This window comes from Anabrus simplex, chromosome 12 (assembly GCF_040414725.1).
Source record: "Anabrus simplex isolate iqAnaSimp1 chromosome 12, ASM4041472v1, whole genome shotgun sequence".
NCBI classification, from domain to species: Eukaryota; Metazoa; Arthropoda; class Insecta; order Orthoptera; family Tettigoniidae; genus Anabrus; species Anabrus simplex.
This window is the reverse complement of record NC_090276.1, coordinates 7,486,155-7,505,349: the sequence shown is the minus strand read 5'-3', so window position 1 is coordinate 7,505,349 and position 19,195 is coordinate 7,486,155. Positions and strand designations below refer to the sequence as shown.

The following is a 19,195-nucleotide window of genomic DNA, read 5'->3' as shown; positions in this document are numbered from 1 at the left end:
GTACCATCCCGTGGTGTTCCTCACATAGTGGTACTAATCACAGGGACCCGTACTATCCCGTGGTGTTCCTCACATAGTGGTACTAATAACAGGGACCCGTACTGTCCCGTGGTGTTCCTCACATAGTGGTACTAATAACAGGGACCCGTACTGTCCCGTGGTGTTCCTCACATAGTGGTACTAATCACAGGGACCCGTACTATCCCGTGATGTTCCTCACATAGTTGTACTAATCACAGGGACCCGTACTATGCCATGGTGTTCCTCACATAGTGGTACTAATAACAGGGACCCGTACTGTCCCGTGGTGTTCCTCACATAGTGGTACTAATCACAGGGACCCGTACTATCCCATGGTGTTCCTCACATAGTGGTACTAATCACAGGGACCCGTACTATGCCATGGTGTTCCTCACATAGTGGTACTAATAACAGGGACCCGTACTGTCCCGTGGTGTTCCTCACATAGTGGTACTAATCACAGGGACCCGTACTATCCCATGGTGTTCCTCACATAGTGGTACTAATCACAGGGACCCGTACTACGCCATGGTGTTCCTCACATAGTGGTACTAATAACAGGGACCCGTACTGTCCCGTGGTGTTCCTCACATAGTGGTACTAATCACAGGGACCCGTACTATCCCATGGTGTTCCTCACATAGTGGTACTAATCACAGGGACCCGTACTATGCCATGGTGTTCGTCACATAGTGGTACTAATAACAGGGACCCGTACTGTCTCGTGGTGTTCCACACATAGTGGTACTAATCACAGGGACCCGTACTATCCCATGGTGTTCCTCACATAGTGGTACTAATCACAGGGACCCGTACTATGCCATGGTGTTCGTCACATAGTGGTACTAATAACAGGGACCCGTACTGTCTCGTGGTGTTCCACACATAGTGGTACTAATCACAGGGACCCGTACTATCCCATGGTGTTCCTCACATAGTGGTACTAATCACAGGGACCCGTACTATCCCATGGTGTTCCTCACATAGTGGTACTAATCACAGGGACCCGTACTATCCCATGGTGTTCCTCACATAGTGGTACTAATCGCAAGAAAAGTCGACTCATGGTGCTCCTTGCGTGGTAGTACTAATCGCAGGTAATCTCATGGTTCAAAATTCAGCATCCCTTGGTCGTCCATTTCAATCGCCTCTTACGACAGGCAAGGGGTTCCGTGGATGTATTCTTCGTCTGGGTTCCCCACCCACAGGGCATAAACTTCTGTACTTCTCTGTTGAGAGGCTTATTGTGAAGCTGCTAATTTCTTTCATTCCTGCTCGTCCAATGAAATGCTAGGTTGTCCAGGAGCGGTTTCATGAATGTTTACAGAAGAAGAATCTAAAGTTCTAAAGTTTGGAGTCATTGAATTTGTCACACTTAATTGCGGAGGTTTCCTAGTTGTAGGTGTGCTGAGGAAAGTCTGTGAATACTGAAATTACAGATTTAGGTAGAAGAAACCTTCTAGTTATGCTCTCACTAGAATTGTCTTCTCTAAAATGCCTACTCCGAAGGAGTCCACATAGTACCTGGCTTATCCCTTTGTCGAGAAACAGTTGAAATCCACTCATTTATTAATTATTTCTGGTTCAGCATGAAACGAAATGGATTTACACTTTCTCTCACAACATGTACAATACAGAACACAGCAGTAAACCATTTTTACAAAAATACTCATTAAAACGACTGCTATATGCAATATCACTAATGAGTTAAACAGGCGCGAATGCTGAAGCTAGGGTGGCATAAAGCGATCCTAGCGGGGACTGATGGAACTTCATGGAGCATCACTTTTAGCGCAGAACTGCTTTTATTTGCCGGCCTTGTGTATGGGAAAAGTGCAAGTTACTACTATAAGAAAAAACGGATATTGGCAGTGAACCGAATAAAGTAAGTGTCGTAAAATAATACCAGAAGTATAATTAATACATAATTGACACCTTGAGAATGACAGTGGTGTAAGACATTATTAAAGCAGAAATTAATAACGTCTCGTAAGCTCTTTGTCCATGTTTATTACAACGCTAAATTCATATAATCCGATAATTAATTTTGTGCTAATTCCAGATTTCACTCTTCCTGTAAATAAATCCGAATTCTTTCCTGCGAAAAATATTAAGGGGCGTTATGACTGAGTTTTAAAATTCTCCAGTTTGGATTCTATTGTTACCAAATGTAGGTTTCACATTTAGGTACAAATAGACACATATTTGGCCAAATTTCAGATATGTAGATGCATTGGTTCAAACTTTTTTTTTCTGTTTTCTCTTGTACAGTACTGTAGTAAGCAAGATACCCGTGCGTTGCTACGGTTTTAAATTGAAAGTTATCTTTCCCAGTCTTAAATTTTGGAGAATCTACTGTCGGCTAGCACATAAAATACACCCTCAGTTCGTACGTTCAAACGGTTTTGGAGCTATGAATAATTTCGTTTCCGGAACTTACCTCATGTAATACTTTAGGGGTAGATGGTTTTAAAGTATTTTCCAGGATTAAAAAAATATACCACCATTTGGAATTTTGTCTTCGTGCGTTAAACTGTTTCGGAGAAATGAGTATATTTGTTTTCGGGTCTTATCCCTCTTTTAACGCCCTTGGGATTGATTTTTCACATCAAGTAAATGCTGGGGTTGTACCTTAATTAAGGCCACGGTTGCTTCCTTTCTAATCCTGGCCCATCGTCGCCCTAAGACCTACCTTTGCCGGTGCTACGAAAAGAAAACCAAATAAAGAAAATAATCAAACTTCTGTTTTTAACTCCTAAGATGTAATTTGTAATAGCGTGCTCTTTTGTGGTATTATTTGATTCACTTTAGGGTATAGAATTCACGGCATTAAATACATCGTAAATGAAAGTAGAGCTGGCCTGCTTCGTAACTCAGGGAAGTCCGCTAGAGCGCTCCGAACCTCGTGACTTGCCTATAACAGAAGGCCTGGACAAGCCGACACATTTCTGGGCGAACAAAGTAGTTCAGTCAATGGCCGCTTGAATCGTGTTTATGTTCTGTTGTTCTCATGTTCTGTCTATATCCTTATACTGAAGATTCATACAGTAACACGAAATAATAAATTTTTATTATCATTATGCCCGGTGCGAATCAGATATAAATATATAGAACAACTTAGAACACACTGCACTTCATAGATTTCTTTCATTTTGCACTTGTTTATCACACAAGAATAAAGAATAGGGAAATAGGCCTAAATACAAGTACTCACCCGATTTTCCCCTATTTCTATAATTTCAACACTTTTCTGCTCAGAGGCTTTCTCTTGAATTTGTTTAATAAATCACAGCCATTAGTCACTTGCTTTGCATTATTATCAAGAACAGCCCTGAAAATTTTTGTGAGTATAACGTACTGTATGTGTGTGCTTGATCACAGTCGCGGCACTGAAACGTCTCCCTAAACTTTGCAGCGGTAAGGAATTTCAGCTTTCGGACAAGGTTACATTTTCCGAGATATCCTAACGCCCGCGTTGTAAATATTAATACATTTTTAAGAAGAAGACGAATTTGCGTCGACACTTTGTCGGGGAGCAGAATTCCCCTCACAGCACTTACACCGTAATCTGATTCGACAAAGTGCAAGGAACATATTCTGGACTTATCATTAGGAGCCCAAAGAGATCCTTTTCTGCTGTCCTGTCGAGAAATATCAACCATCCATTTCTCCTGTAAACTCGGATCTTTAGGAAAAAGATGAACATTTATATTTGTGTATATTTCTTCGCTGTGTCAGATGTGCAGTCAGGCACGCAACAATAAACCACCTTAACCTACAGAATGGAAAGAGTAACTTGACGGTAATTGGCCCCAGAGGCTCTGAACTTTGGAGAGTGGTTGACGACCACGGGGCCCTTAGCTGAGTCCTGGCATTTCTTCCACTTACTTATGCCAGGCTCCTCACATTCATCTATCCTATCCGATCTTCCTTGGCCAATTCTCCTTATTTTCCGACCCGGACGCTAGGGCTAGGGAGTTCCTCATTTTGACGCCCTTCGTGGCCCATGTCTTCCTCTGGCCGATACTTTCATTTTTCGAAGTGTCGTGTCCCTTCTAGTTTTTCTCTCTGATTAGTGTTATATAGAGGATGGTTGCCTAGTTGTGCTTCCTCTTAAAACAATAATCACCACCACCACCACCTTGACGGTAATTTGGAAGCACATAATAAATGTTAATGCATCTCAGCAACCATCCATATATTGCAAATCGTGAGACCAAATAAATTAAAAAACGAAAAACTCTTCATATTTCACGTTAGATAAGGCCTTACTTTATAAAATGAAGTTTAATATTTTATTTCTTCTCATAAAACATGTTGCAGTAACACACGTAATCATAGAATTCACGCCAAACAACAGAACATAAACGCGAACCTAGCGATGGGAAAGAGAAAAGCTATTACCCTGCTTTTAATGCAAGAAATTGGCTTTCTGTCCAGGCCTTCTAGTATCTAGTAGGCTTTGGACTTGCACGTTCGCCATAGCAACGGTACCTCGGACCACCGCCTGCTCGATATGCATGGCTGCAGGCATCGAGCAGGCAACCCGCAAGGCGTGCTAAGACTAAGCACGGCCAACTTGATGCGTCTCTCTAGCTAGTTCCAAAGAGCGCAGCGAGGGATCCAGTCGGCCGTCGACTAAGTACTGTAATTCGGAACGAAACGGTAGATGGAGACAGAAGCGGACAGGATGGAGTGTGGCATATGCTGGTTCGTTAACAAATACTGATTCCGTCAGTCTACATAAACTAGTAATAAATGACAAGATTTTTCTTTTAATAACATTTCTACGTTTGCATTTTTTAAACATTCCAATTGAGCCTATATGGATTGCGTGTTGGCAACAAATCTCATTTTCATTGTCGAGTAGATCTTGTTTATTTGCTGGCTGTGACGTCCTGCCATCGCAAATGCTTATCACTCATAGCTTTTTTCTCCACTCTTTGAATCATTTTAACTTGGATGCCTTCAGATTCAGAAAATTCCATATTCGTGAACAGCTGTTATCCATACGGAAGATGTGCCCATCGAACAGCGGTCTTCTCTTTTAACAGCATTTTTTTTTTTGTTCTACTTCTTTGTTAGAGTGCAAGCGAACCTGCCCGTCAACCCATCTGTTGCCCAAGATCTTTCGTAGTAGCCTGCGTTTTCTTTTGAGTATAACAACCGTGCTGTAATGTCTTAATTTGGCTCCTATGCTCAGCATCTTCTTCTTATAGATGTTTTAAGTCAGTTGCTACGTTCGTTCTAATTTCCACATCCGGATACTGGTCGCTTCTTGTTGTAGGAGCCCCTGCAGTTGGGGTACGCAGACGAAGAACACGCCCACAGTATCCCCTGCATGTCGAAGGAGGGACGAGCAAGCGATGCTGGATTTAGAACCATGTGATTAGTACCATTACGTGAGGAACACCATGGGTCAACGTTACTTGCGATTAGTACCACCATGTAAGGAACACCATGGATCTACGTTACTTAGGAGAAGTACCCTTATGTGAGGAACACCACGGGTCTGGGAGTTGCCTGTGGTTAGTACCATCGTGTGTATCCCACAGCGCTCTGCTGCGCGGACTAATGTAGCGACTCTTATGCAAGAAGAGGACTTCTTTAATTTCAAATTGGCTGCTGACAAATACATTATCATGTCCAACATTCATATCAAAAGCACAGTGCCTCGGGCTGACTGCTAAACGCCCGAGAGTGCTGCAAGTTCGATCAACACTAGACGAAATACGGCATACATTTTGATCTTGGGCAAGGAGAGTTGGAAACACTTCAGGGAGCAAGGAAGGAAATGTCTAAAATGATGCCTTTCATAAAAAATGAAAATAGATCATTTTACGAGGACGTATTGGGGTAATTTGCTCTTAAAATTACCTCATTACGTGAAATGGCAAGAATGAAGGAAAGAGGAAAGGACAGAACTGAAACATTTCCTGGTAATGATGATAAAAAGTACTAAGTTCCTAGTAAAATGAAGAACTTTATGCTGCGGTGCTTGAATCGTTTGAAGTGTTAGCACATTTGAACGTAGCCTATACCTTTTATTTTTTATTTTTCAAGTTATGTAACCTTTTACATCAGAACTAATGCAAATAGAGTAAAGTAGTATATATACTATAAAAGCTTTGAATGTATTCTTTTGCATGTATCATGTTTCGTCTCTCCAAACTGCATTATTCCCATGCTATGCACTTTTTGTTAATTACCTCAAAACTATGATTTTGGCGCTTGACCCGTTATTTATTTACATGACTCATAACTTAATTCATCATCGTAGTTCTATTAGTCTGCATGCTTTTTGTTTTTCTATCGACAGTCAATATATATGTGTTGATCTTACAGCTGCCTCTCAGATCCTGGAAGAGGAGGACGGGGACTTGCTGGAACGCGCGGTGCTGGACTGGAAATTCACGGAGATGGACCGTGACAACGACACGTTCCTGAGCAAGCCCGAATACAGCGAGCTCAGGAGACTTGTCAGAAAGGTGGTACGCCCTCGGCGGTGCGCCAAGATGTTCCCTCGCATGTGCGATCGGGACACGGACAAGCGAATCTCCCGCGAGGAGTGGTCCGCTTGCCTGGGACTCAACTTTAATCGTGAGTAGAGTTCGACTCCCGTAGCTTACACAAATATTGTTCTAATTCCACTCTTTCATTTCTTTTTTTTGACGATTCACTATGTGGCCAACAGTTAAGTGCCTTGCTGTTCGAACTTCCCTTTCTCCTCTTTGACATTCACCGATCAGACTCAACGGAAGTTTGTTTATTATCATGGCCAACTGAGATACGGCTAGCTTGCCGTTCCCAAGTAGTGCATCATTCGCCGTGCAGATGGCAGCACATACTGAAAACGTCAGAATTAAAATATAACAGGAACGTGACCAGTATAATCCTTGATTCTTTGCAAAATAGATGCCATATAAGTGATTTAATTAAAACTACAGGTATTTAAGAACAATTTCTTTTTACATTGAAAGAAACAAGTGAATGTTGCAATGCAAGAAGTTTGTTAGAAGCTCGTGTTGTCTTGATGAACTGTGCTATTTGTCACGTGTATTTTTAATAACCCGCTGTTCATTAGAATCTCGTGATTGCGTTGATGATTTTTTAAATTTTAATTTATGGTTCTAAGACATTACAAGCTCCCTACTTTAATTGGTTATACGTGTCATCGGCATTGTTTGTGGTCTTAATAAGTACCGGTACCATTACAAGTTGAGGTTATGATAGTATGCCTTGTTCTTTTGAGCATTATGCATATGCCATACCAGATGTTTCCATAATACTTGAAATAGGCTAATCATACCTTGTACTTACACAGCTCCTGAACAGTCACGGAACGACAACATTAGCAATAGTTTCAGGGGCGTAGATTCGAAGGTGATTGTCAATAACGTTAAAAATCTGAACATACAGTTGATATCTCGGTTCAAAGATACGCTACTTTCTCTATGACCTCTACAGGTAAGTTCCTGAGAGTCTAGAAAGTAAACATTAGTTATTAGAAGACACATCATTTTTCTGCTCGGTTTAATAGTTTCATTGAGCTTTACCATAACTATTTTATGCTGCTCTCTTAAACATAGAATTATATCTTATATGCTTTATAAATGTTGTTCAAATCTTCGTACCCATGCGTGTTCAATCCGTTCCTTTCTTTCGCAGAATAAAACGCAGGGCCAACAATACACCTTCTATTTAATTGTAAACAGCAGCCACACAGCCACGGTATAGAGTCACAATTGCTCTCATTGAAATGCTAAGTATTTGCCTTTATTTTCAAACAAAGAGGTAACTTTGGTGGATCATTTTCAACAATATCTAATTTCTCATGAAATGGTAACAAAAAGAAAGGAGCGTTAAGTATTTTTCAGTTGAACATTTCCAACTACTTTCTGTAATCCCTGTACCGCAGTCCGTACTTACACCAGTGGGATGTGAGTTTCCACTACACTAAGGCCCATGAGAGTTGGAGTCTGACGTTTAGCGCCACCGGCGACAAAATAGTCTGTTGCTATGGCAACAATACCAGCGATGCCACCTTTAAGGAAGCTGTCGGCACGTGGGTTAGCTTGCTCTCAGTCGCTTTTTTATATTATTCGGAGTGGTACTGTATGAGCCGTTGCTGCTTTATGTAACATGTGCACTTGTTATTGTCAGAAACTTATAATTTTGTGAGTGATTACGAAGAAATCTCATATTTATCGGCAATGACGTATTCTGCCATAAATGCTGGAATTATTAGCACGAGCTTAGGAACGGATCAGAGTTCATTGAATTGCATTAGGCCTACATGTATTGTTAAACACTTAGCCTGTATGAAAGGGTGATATGTCGCAGATGGAGGTAACTATGACTACGCAGCGTAACTCGAAGGTACTGCTTTCGTGGCTCAAACCCCAACTCTCGTGGGCCCAACTATATTTCGCAGCTTACTGGAGGACTCAAATGTATAGCTTAATTTACCTCTAGCGCAAGATAAAAATTCACTTCACCGATTTAAGTAACACCATACACTAATTAAATATACTACTGACTTTGAGAATGAATCTAATGAAAAACTAAACAGTAAAAAGGCAGATAACTTTACTATGCGTTCGTACAACTTCGCCATCTTGGCTGTAACTTCAGAATCACATCCATGGGGCTCGGGAGTTCAAATATCCTATCACCCGACGGCCGACCTTGCAATTGGGGTTGGGAATTTGTGCGCTAGCCAGTATGTGGATTCACTAGAGAAAGACACTAAAACTAAAATCTCCCCCCTTAGTGAAGATGTTGTTCTTACCTCAGTTAACCTACTTCTACTTTTAACCTTATCCCTTGATTTTCTAGTCTATTAAGTTCCCTGTTCACCTGGCCAGAGAGAGGGCGTTATCCTCTAGGTGGCCCGCCTTACCCCTTCAGGTTAAGGAATAATAATAATCTATGGCGTCTGTTACAGTATATAGGTATTTTGATTTGACGATTTTTGTGTCAGTTTTAATGTTGCGTTTTTCACCTCCAGAACGCAGAGAAACCAGGATTGTTGGGCGATCAGTAGCTATGTTTTTAATCAAATTTGTTTGATAAGTACGTTGTTTGTCACCTGACATCTTTTAAAAGCAGATATCGTACGACATAGAGCAACCGAATGGATATCTTTTTTTTCCACACTTAAAAATCCGATCACGTCTGCCTGGTTTGAATCCATAATCTTGGGGTCTAGAGGTTGGCGTTTTCCCACTGATCCGTCGAGGGGGCTTATGTCTGCACTTCGAAATCATTTACAACGCACACGAGATTTCAACATGCAATATGCGTGTTAAATAGCGTGCAAAAAATCCACAGCCTGTTGCCAGTCATTCGACCGGGTCAGGAATGGAATGAAGACCCATCTAGCGGCGAGGATAGGAATTGTGCCGGCTGCACTCCTCTGGGGCAATGATTAATGAATGACAGATGAAATGAAATGATAGTATATTGGAGAGTGTTGCTGGAATGTCCCGCCTCCGCTTTAACCCTAAAACACGACGACACCAAAACAACAAATCTTTCACACTGCAATATTCACTTGTTTTAAAACGGTTCTGTAATCTCTCATGCTAGACAGTTACCAGTCTTTGTGTAATAATGTAGGTACTTAGCGACTCCCAAGGTTTAAAATGAACATAAAAGTACGCATGTACTCACGGCTAAGCAACACATACTTTTCACTAGCGTTTTCTTGGCCGCGTGCTTTTTCTTTCTGGATGGAAGAGTCAGCTAGTTCTATCTCAGTTGGCCATGGTCTGTATTAGCTATGGTTCTTGCCGTTTTTTTAACCCGCAGAATCAACACCACCAAAAGCGCATTTTTTTTTATTTAAGGTAGGGGTGAAATAAGCACCAGAGAGAAAATCTACAGTCCTTCTTTTCTTACCTAATTTAGGCCTACTGCTTATAGCCAGGCCGGCGTGATTTCTTGAGAAACCAGGCGGTGATAGGTTGCCCATTCATATTAATAGCCATTACATTGTACAGTATTTCAAACAGTACCCAAAGTGCTTCTGTGGCTAAATTTTGTTCGATTCATAAAACAGAAATCTCTCACCTCCCCCAACCTCCAAAAAGGACAAAATATTTCTACGACGTGACATGTCGCTGGGTACTGAAACAAGCTTGTTATACGTAATTTCTTAAACAAAATTCGCAAATAACTGGATACAAATGAGGCAATGTCGCCCGCTCGCTGGTAAACCAAACTTTCTGGCGGGAAAATGTTGTACCGGTATGCATCTGGTCATACGAGTATCAGAAGCTTCATATAACTGCGTAATAGAGATCGCAAAAAATACCGAATCATTCATTTCAGAAAGTACATTTTTTGGCGATTTTAATTTAAATTATGTCTCCCATATTACTGGAATCTGGGCGTAGGCCTGGGGCGTGTGAGTGTCCAGTTATTTGCAGCCCTGATTTAGGGTAACTTATGACGATATTCCAAAAAAGAGATACATATTTTTAATTCGACTCTGAGGACTAGTAAACTTTACTTATGGTTAGAATTCATTTCTTATTCAGTTTTAAGAGATTTCAACATCAAAGTTGTCTGCTCCATTTATGAAGATAAAATAAGTCTGTCTTCTTGAAGAATGCCAGTTCCGAGTAAAGGAAAAGTGTACGAAAGGCGAAGATCTACGGCACACTAATGTAAATTTGTCACGTAACAAGAATTGACAAAAGATAATCTCAGTGTAAGTTTATTTATTAGCATATGGCTTTTAGTGCTGGGAGTGCCCGAGGACATGATCCGCTCGCATGGTGCAAGACAAGCATTTCCATTTGCCGCGAATGGACGACCTGTGTGTTGAGTGCGAGATGACGACCAGGAAGGCTATTTGCGGATGATGTTATTCTGTATAAAGTACCGTAAATAAGTTACAAGATTGTGAGCAATTGCAAAAAGACCTCGACAATATTGTGACATTGACAGCAGACAATGGTATGATGATAAACGGGGTTAAAACTCAGGTTGTGAGTTTCACTATTAGGAAAAGTAATCACTAGAATACTTGATAAGAGAACTGGAACAAATCCAAAGAAAAGTAGCTTGATTTGTTCTGGGTGATTTCCAACAAAAGAGTGGCGTTACGAAAATGTTACAACGTTTGGGCAGGGAAGACTTGGGAGAAAGGAGACGAGCAGCTCGACTAAGCGGTACGTTCCGAGATGTCACTGGAGAGATGGGGTGCAATGACATTCGTAGACGAATAAGTTTAAGTGCTGTTTTTAAAAGTAGGAAAGATCACAATATGAAGATAAAGTTGGAATTCAAGAGGACAAATTGGGACAAATAGGAAAAGGAGTTAGAGATTGGTATAATTTACCAAGGGAGATGTTCAATAAATTTACCAATTCTTTGCAATTGTTTAAGAAAGGGCTAATAAAACAACAGATAGGGAATCTGCCACCTGGGCGACTGCCCTAATGTAGACCAGTGGTGACTGATTGAAGATGATTGATTGATAATAATGATGATCATGATGATGATTATGTTACAGTATCTTTTTTTTTTTTTTGACGCTAAACTGTCGACATTAATTTTGCTTCCAGTAGGCTGATACTGGTAAGACGAAGTACAACAAGGCAACCATCCTCTATATAACACGAAGCACAGAGAAAAAGTGGAAGCGAAAATCAAATGATCGTCCGCCTCTGTGGTGTAGTGGTTAGCGTGGTTAGCTGCCACCCCGGAGGACCGGGTTCGATTCCCGGCTCTGCCACGAAATTTGAAAAGTGATACGAGGGCTGGAACGGGATCGACTCAGCCTCAGCCATCCTGGAAGTGGTTTTCCATGGTTTCCCACTTCTCCCCCAGGCAAATGTCAGGATGATACCTAACTTAAGGCCACGGCCGCTTCCTTCCCTCTTCCTTGCTTGTCCGCTCCAATCTTCTCCACAAGACCGCTGTTCAGCATAGCAGGTGAGGCCGCCTGGGCGAGGTACGGGTCATTCTCCCCAGTTGTATCCCCCGATCCAGAGTCTGAAGCTCCAGGACACTGCCTGCCCATGAGGCGGTAGAGGTGGGATCCCTCGCTGAGTCCGAGGGAAAAATCGACCCTGGAGGGTAAACAGATGAAGACGAAGGAGAAGAAGAAGAAAATGATCATAAACATGTCTTCCGGTCATGGCCATCCATCAACGGCTGCTAATATCAGATGGCAATCTACTATAAGACACAGTTATGTCAAAGAAAGACAAGGGAAACGACGGGCGTGAAAATGAAAGACTCCCTACGCCTCGAATGCGCTAACGCCGTCAGGGTCGGAAAGTAACAAGAGTTGACCAAAGAAGGTCGGATAGGATAGATGAAAGTGAGGAGCCTCGCACAAGTAAGTGGTCGCCAACCCACGCTCCCTAGTTCAGAACCTCTTATGACAGGCAGGAGCTACCGTGAGTGTTATTCTACCGCCCCCACCCACAGGGGAATAAATTGCTTACGCATAATTCCAGATAGATCCATAAACCAAAAACATATCCATGTTAAGAGAGAACAGAAACATCTCAGGCAACTTGGGGTCAAATCATCACGACCTCGCCTCACACCACTCCTCTCCAACGTCATTCCGGTGTCGATTAGCAGCTTATAGGATTTAGTACGCCTACTGTAACCGGATTTGCCAGATCATCTACTGCACTCGACACGACGAAAGGGTGAAGACTGAAGAAAGTGGTTTGGCTACCTCCCCACACCTTAGAACTCGTTAACTCAGCACGCTGCAGAGTGTGATTGACATCTGACTTCCAGCCCGCTTCCAGAAACCGAGGCCGTCATGTTTCGTCGCGAAATATAACCCAGATCTGCCACAGCCCTCGGGATCAACCAGCACACAAGTCCCCATACCGACGTCAAGGTCATGGTGTCCCCAAATCGAGAGCCCCTGCGGGTTCCCCCTTTAAGTCAACTCTTAGGACAAGCAGGGGATACCGTAGATGTACTCTACCACCCCTCCCCATAGAAGGTGATAGTGGTGACTGTTTTATAGACCGAGTGAGTTGGCTGTGCGGTTAGAGGCGCGCTGGTGTGAACTTGCATGCGGAAGATAGTAGGTTCAAATCCCACTGTCGGTAGCCCTGAAGATGATTTTCCATGGTTTCCTGTGTTCACACCAGACAAATCCGGATCCATGGCTAAATGGTCAGCGTACTGGCCTTTGATCACAGGTGTCCCGGGTTCGATTCACGGCAGGGTCGGGAATTTTAACCATCATTGGTTAATTGCGCTGCCACGGGGACTAAGGGCCGAATTCATAGACAGCACTTATATATAAGTGCCCCTTATAAGCCAGGTTTCATTTCATATTACCTACTTAAGTGTCCCACTTACTGCTATAAGTGGACCTCCCAAACACACTGAACTGACTCACTTACACTGACTGACAGAGCAAATGCAACACCAAGAAGGAGTGGTCAGAACTTTATGCCAATTGCAGGGTAGACTGACGTCACTGAGGTATGCTCATGATGTGAAATGCACCGCTGTGCTGCGCACGTAGCGAACGATAAATGGGACACGGCGTTGGCGAATGGCCCACTTCGTACCGTGATTTCTCAGCCGACAGTCATTGTAGAACGTGTTGTCGTGTGCCACAGGACACGTGTATAGCTAAGAATGCCAGGCCGCCGTCAACGGAGGCATTTCCAGCAGACAGACGACTTTACGAGGGGTATAGTGATCGGGCTGAGAAGGGCAGGTTGGTCGCTTCGTCAAATCGCAGCCGATACCCATAGGGATGTGTCCACGGTGCAGCGCCTGTGGCGAAGATGGTTGGCGCAGGGACAATGTGGCACGTGCGAGGGGTCCAGGCGCAGCCCGAGTGACGTCAGCACGCGAGGAGCGGCGCATCCGCCGCCAAGCGGTGGCAGCCCCGCACGCCACGTCAACCGCCATTCTTCAGCATGTGCAAGACACCCTGGCTGTTCCAGTATCGACCAGAACAATTTCCCGTCGATTGGTTGAAGGAGGCCTTTACTCCCGGCGTCCGCTCAGAAGACTACCATTGACTCCACAGCATAGACGTGCACGCCTGGCAAGGTGCCGGGCTAGAGCGACTTGGATGAGGGAATGGCGGAACGTCGTGTTCTCCGATGAGTCACGCTTCTGTTCTATCAGTGATAGTCACCGCAGACGAGTGTGGCGTCGGCGTGGAGAAAGGTCAAATCCGGCAGTAACTGTGGAGCGCCCTACCGCTAGACAACGCGGCATCATGGTTTGGGGCGCTATTGCGTATGATTCCACGTCACCTCTAGTGCGTATTCAAGGCACGTTAAATGCCCACCGCTACGTGCAGCATGTGCTGCGGCCGGTGGCACTCCCGTACCTTCAGGGGCTGCCCAATGCTCTGTTTCAGCAGGATAATGCCCGCCCACACACTGCTCGCATCTCCCAACAGGCTCTACGAGGTGTACAGATGCTTCCGTGGCCAGCGTACTCTCCGGATCTCTCACCAATCGAACACGTGTGGGATCTCATTGGACGCCGTTTTTTGCAAACTCTGCCCCAGCCTCGTACGGACGACCAACTGTGGCAAATGGTTGACAGAGAATGGAGAACCATCCCTCAGGACACCATCCGCACTCTTATTGACTCTGTACCTCGACGTGTTTCTGCGTGCATCGCCGCTCGCGGTGGTCCTACATCCTACTGAGTCGATGCCGTGCGCATTGTGTAACCTGCATATCGGTTTGAAATAAACATCAATTATTCGTCCGTGCCGCCTCTGTTTTTTCCCCAAATTTCATCCCTTTCGAACCACTCCTTCTTGGTGTTGCATTTGCTCTGTCAGTCAGTGTATGTTGCAGCAAGATGGAGGATAACTATTTTGCTGAATATGTTGCATTTCATTCACAGAATGCTTTCCGTGCACACAGTAGAGATGGAAAATCCTGTCGAAATGTAATGTGACCAACAATTTAATGAAGGTTTCGTTTTAGTAAAGCGAGAGTTATGAATATTCTTGTTCCTTTGATTGAGAGAATGAACATAACCTCTAGAGGACTCACTATCTCATCATTAATGAAGATATTGTTTTGAGATTTTATGCCTCCTCTTAATTTTAGGTTATTGTTATTATTGTTATTATCATCAGCGTCATCATTACCGGTATTTCGCTTAATTAATTGGAACCGTGTTACAAGTTGATAAGTTAACAAGACTGTAGGCCTAGGGAATAGTAAAGAAACATACTGCGTTATAAGAAAAATGAACGTGTTGCACTATCACCATTGATTTTAAGTTTTTTTTTTTAAATTTCGTGTGGCTATTTCTAGCCGAGTGCAGCCCTTGTAAGGCAGACCCTCCGATGAGGGTGGGCGGCATCTGCCATGTGTAGGTAACTGCGTGTTATTGTGGTGGAGGATAGTGTTATGTGTGAGTTGCAGGGATGTTGGGGACAGCACAGACACCCAGCCCCCGGGCCATTGGAATTAACCAATTAAGGTTAAAATCCCCGACCCGGCCGGGAATCGAACCCGGGACCCTCTGAACCGAAGGCCAGTACGCTGACCATTCAGCCAACGAGTCGGACATTTTAAGGTTGATCTGTGCTAATTATATCAGGTTAGTCAACGAATCGTTTGCCGGATTATGTCAAAAGTTTCTGAAATTATGGCATCACACATCAAAACATACTGTTTGCATTTTATTGGGGAAGTAATTAGGCCTATTACAACATAGTGGCTACGGATATACTTGTCAAATCATCAAAAGCGTTGTAAGGCTAGATATTCTACATTTCGATGAATATTTGTATAGGTTCGAGTACCTGGATAACTATAAACATGTTAAGAAGAAAATTAGACTCTGGGCATTTTCGTAGTTTGCATTGTCCACAACAAGTTTTTCCAACGTCATTCATATTCTGATGAGAAACTGCGTCGGTCTGCTTGCTCTATATTATGCGCAAGTTCTTGCAGGTGTCGTCTCAGCTCGCTGTTTTGTTATCCATTCTGATAACCAAATACAATATAGACGATCCTTTAACCTAAAATATTACGCGCGCGGCAGTGCGATGTCCTCCGATAAACAAAGCACAATACATCATTCAACTATTCGGTAGCCTGAACTGTACGATCCAGGAAGCATGGGCATAATATACAACATTGCCACATTTCCAGTGATACTTACTGTATCAATAAGTGTGCTCTTTAAGTGCTGTCTATGAAATGTAAACTCATATAAGTGAATACTTAATATAAGTGATGCCTTATTACTTAAGGGTTCCACTTACGTATAAGTGCTGACTATGAATTCGGCCCTAAGTGTCCTACGGGCGTCAAATCGAAAGACCTGCACCTGGCGAGCCGAACAGGTCCTCGGACACTCCCGGCACTAAAAGCCATACGCCATTTCATTTACCACACAAATGCTGGGGCTGTACCTTAATTAAGGCCACGACCACTTCCTTCCCACTCCTAGGCCTTTCTTATCCCTTCGTCGCCATAAGACCTATCTGTGTGGGTGCGACAAAAGCAAATTATAAAAGAAAAAAAAAGCTTATTTTTCCGGAACTAGGCAAACATACCCTCTTAATACAAATCAGAGGACAAAATGGAAGAGGAACAGAGCACTATGAACCTCTTGAGCTCATGTCATAGCACCTTCGTTAAACCGTATCCTGTTTGGACTGCGCCATAAGCCAGGATATTGGCGTTCATGATGCAACGTGTTTATCTAATATCAGCCAGAAGTGGGTCATCCTTTCGGAGATTAATAGGTCCAGCTGGACTCCTACGAGCTCTAAAACCTTCAAGCACTATTTATGTTCGACATCAGTTTGACGATTAGTTATCAACATACACTAGTAAATCTTCAGACACGGTTTTCGTCGATTTGAATCCCTCAAAACTGTTTTTTTAACGTTAGTCACTAATTTGAATAAACTATTTATTTTCCAACGCTACCTCTACGCTGCGGGAGGGGGAATAGAATATTTCAACCGTGCCCTCTGCCTGTCGTAAGGTGCGTAGCGGCTTTCAGCGTGGCGTGATTAAGGCTACGGCCACACTTGCGTGTTTTCCCGCAGCGGGACTGCGTGTTTTTCACCCAGCTGGACGACGAACGTGGCCACACTTGCGTGTTTGTACGACGTGATTATTTTAGTGTGTTTTATATTGTGATGCCGGCCCCGTGGTGTAGGAGTAGCGTGCCTGCCTCTTACCTGGAGGCCCCGGGTTCGATTCCCGGCCAGGTCAAGGATTTTTACCTGGACCTGAGGGCTTGTTCGAGGTCCACTCAGCCTACGTGATTAGAATTGAGGAGTTATCTGACGGTGAGATAGCGGCCCCGGTCTAGAAAGCCCAGAATAACGGCCGAGAGGAGTCGTCGTACTGACCACACGACACCTCGTAATCTGCAGGCCTTCGGGCTGAGCAGCGGTCGCTTGGTAGGCCAAGGCACTTCAAGGGCTGTAGTGCAATGGGGTTTGGTTTTGGTTGTATATTGTGAGTAGCAAAACATCACCATTGCTCTTCATATGGAAGGCATTCCATTTTTAAATAATAATTCCGTTGTTGTGTTATGTGCTTGGTTGTTCTTCGTCGTCGTCAGCGTCAAAGAAAACTTTGGATCCATCCTGTATTAAGTGATAGGTCATCAAATGGACAAATTGTGCTCCTACACAATAAACTAAAAAACAACCAAGGTTTTTTTTTTTTTTTTTTTTGAGTATTGCAGAATGTCCGTGACCTCATTTGAACTGCTTTTCTGTATGTTGAAAAATGCTATCAGCAAAAGAAACACAAGGCTGCGGGAATGTATTCCTGAGGAAGAAAAACTCGCATTGACATTAAGGTGTCGTAAAGGCATGGGTACCTTTGTACCTCCACAATTATCACTTCACTGTCTAACATTCTCCTAAGTTTTAAACACGAACAAGAGCACAATAAAACCGCAGCGTCTTCTTCCCGCAAGTGTGGCCGTACACTAACACGGGGCCATGTACCCCAGGAAATACATATCTACAGTAGTTGACTCTACAATTTAGCTAGGCTGACAATAAATGTTTGTGCCAATAATAGTAACGTACTTCGTAGATAAACAAAACAAACCCACGGCGCTACACAGCTCTAGTGGGTATTGTCCTACCAAATGACCGCTGGCGTTCGGTAAAGAAGGGGGCCATTGCCAATTCGGATACTAGATGTTTCAAAACGGAAGACCCCCCAGTGTGTTCTTGTGGTGCCGACTTCGCCGTGGCCCACATCCTCACAGAGTGCGCCGATCTCTCTGGCCTAAGACGGAGCCTCGGCCTGCAGGAAACGCTCCAGTTCATACTAAGCGACTACTGCTGATCTCGTTATTCGCTCTGTGTGTGAGAGAGGATTAATTAAGGGCATATAAATTTCAAGTCTTCTGTTACTCAGGGAAATTCCATTCCCATTTGATTCGTTTGTGACCTTTACGGCTTAATACAATAGTTGTGTTTCATTCTGTAATTCATTTCGAAATCCCTTCGTTTAATAAATAACTTCAAATTTCTTTTCCGCTTAGTTTGTTCAGAGGGAATGATTACCTAGCTGTGCGTCCTCTTAAAACCAAATCACCATCACCGACCACCACTAGATTTTTAAAAGATACTGTCCCTCTACAGCCTCAAGGACAGTGTCCTGGAGCGTGAGACTTTGGTCGGGGACACAACTGGAGAGGAGAGCCAGTACCTCGCCTAGGCGTCCTCACTTGCTATGCTGAACAGGGGCCTTGTGTGGGAAGACAGCGAAGATGGAAGAAAAGGGCCGTTGTCTTAAGTTAGGTAACATCCCGGCATTTGCCTGGAGGAAAAGTGGGGAAAATACGGAAAACCACTTCGAGGATAACTGAGGTGAGAATCGAACACCCCCCACTCATCAGTTGACCTCCCGAGGATGAGTGGACCCCGTTCTAGCCTTGGAAGCACTTTTCAAATTTTATGGCAGAGCCGGAAATCAAACGGGCAGCTGATCACACTAACCACTACACCACAGAGGTCCCCCTGTGGATGGGGGTGGTAGAATGTCACCCACGGTACTTTCTGCCTGTCGTAAGAAGTGACTAAAAGGGGCCCCAGGTGCTCCGAGCTTTGGAGCGTGGGTTGGCGACCACGGGGCCCTTAGCTGAGTCCTGACATTGGTTCCATTTGTGCCAGGTTCCTCACTTTCATCTATCCTATCCGACC

The 19,195-nt window shown here is 43.7% G+C and overlaps 1 protein-coding gene across 10 annotated transcripts in view; it reads left to right on the top strand.

Moving 5' to 3' along the window:
* magu (SPARC related modular calcium binding-like protein magu) overlaps positions 1 to 19,195 on the top strand; it is a 417,174-nt gene that overhangs the window by 284,694 nt on the left and 113,285 nt on the right. For all 10 annotated transcript variants that reach the window (XM_067156492.2, XM_067156500.2, XM_067156498.2 and 7 more), the window contains one exon: positions 6,367 to 6,621. In XM_067156492.2, coding sequence (XP_067012593.2) covers positions 6,367 to 6,621 — 255 coding nt within the window. The remainder of the gene's footprint in view (positions 1 to 6,366; positions 6,622 to 19,195) is intronic.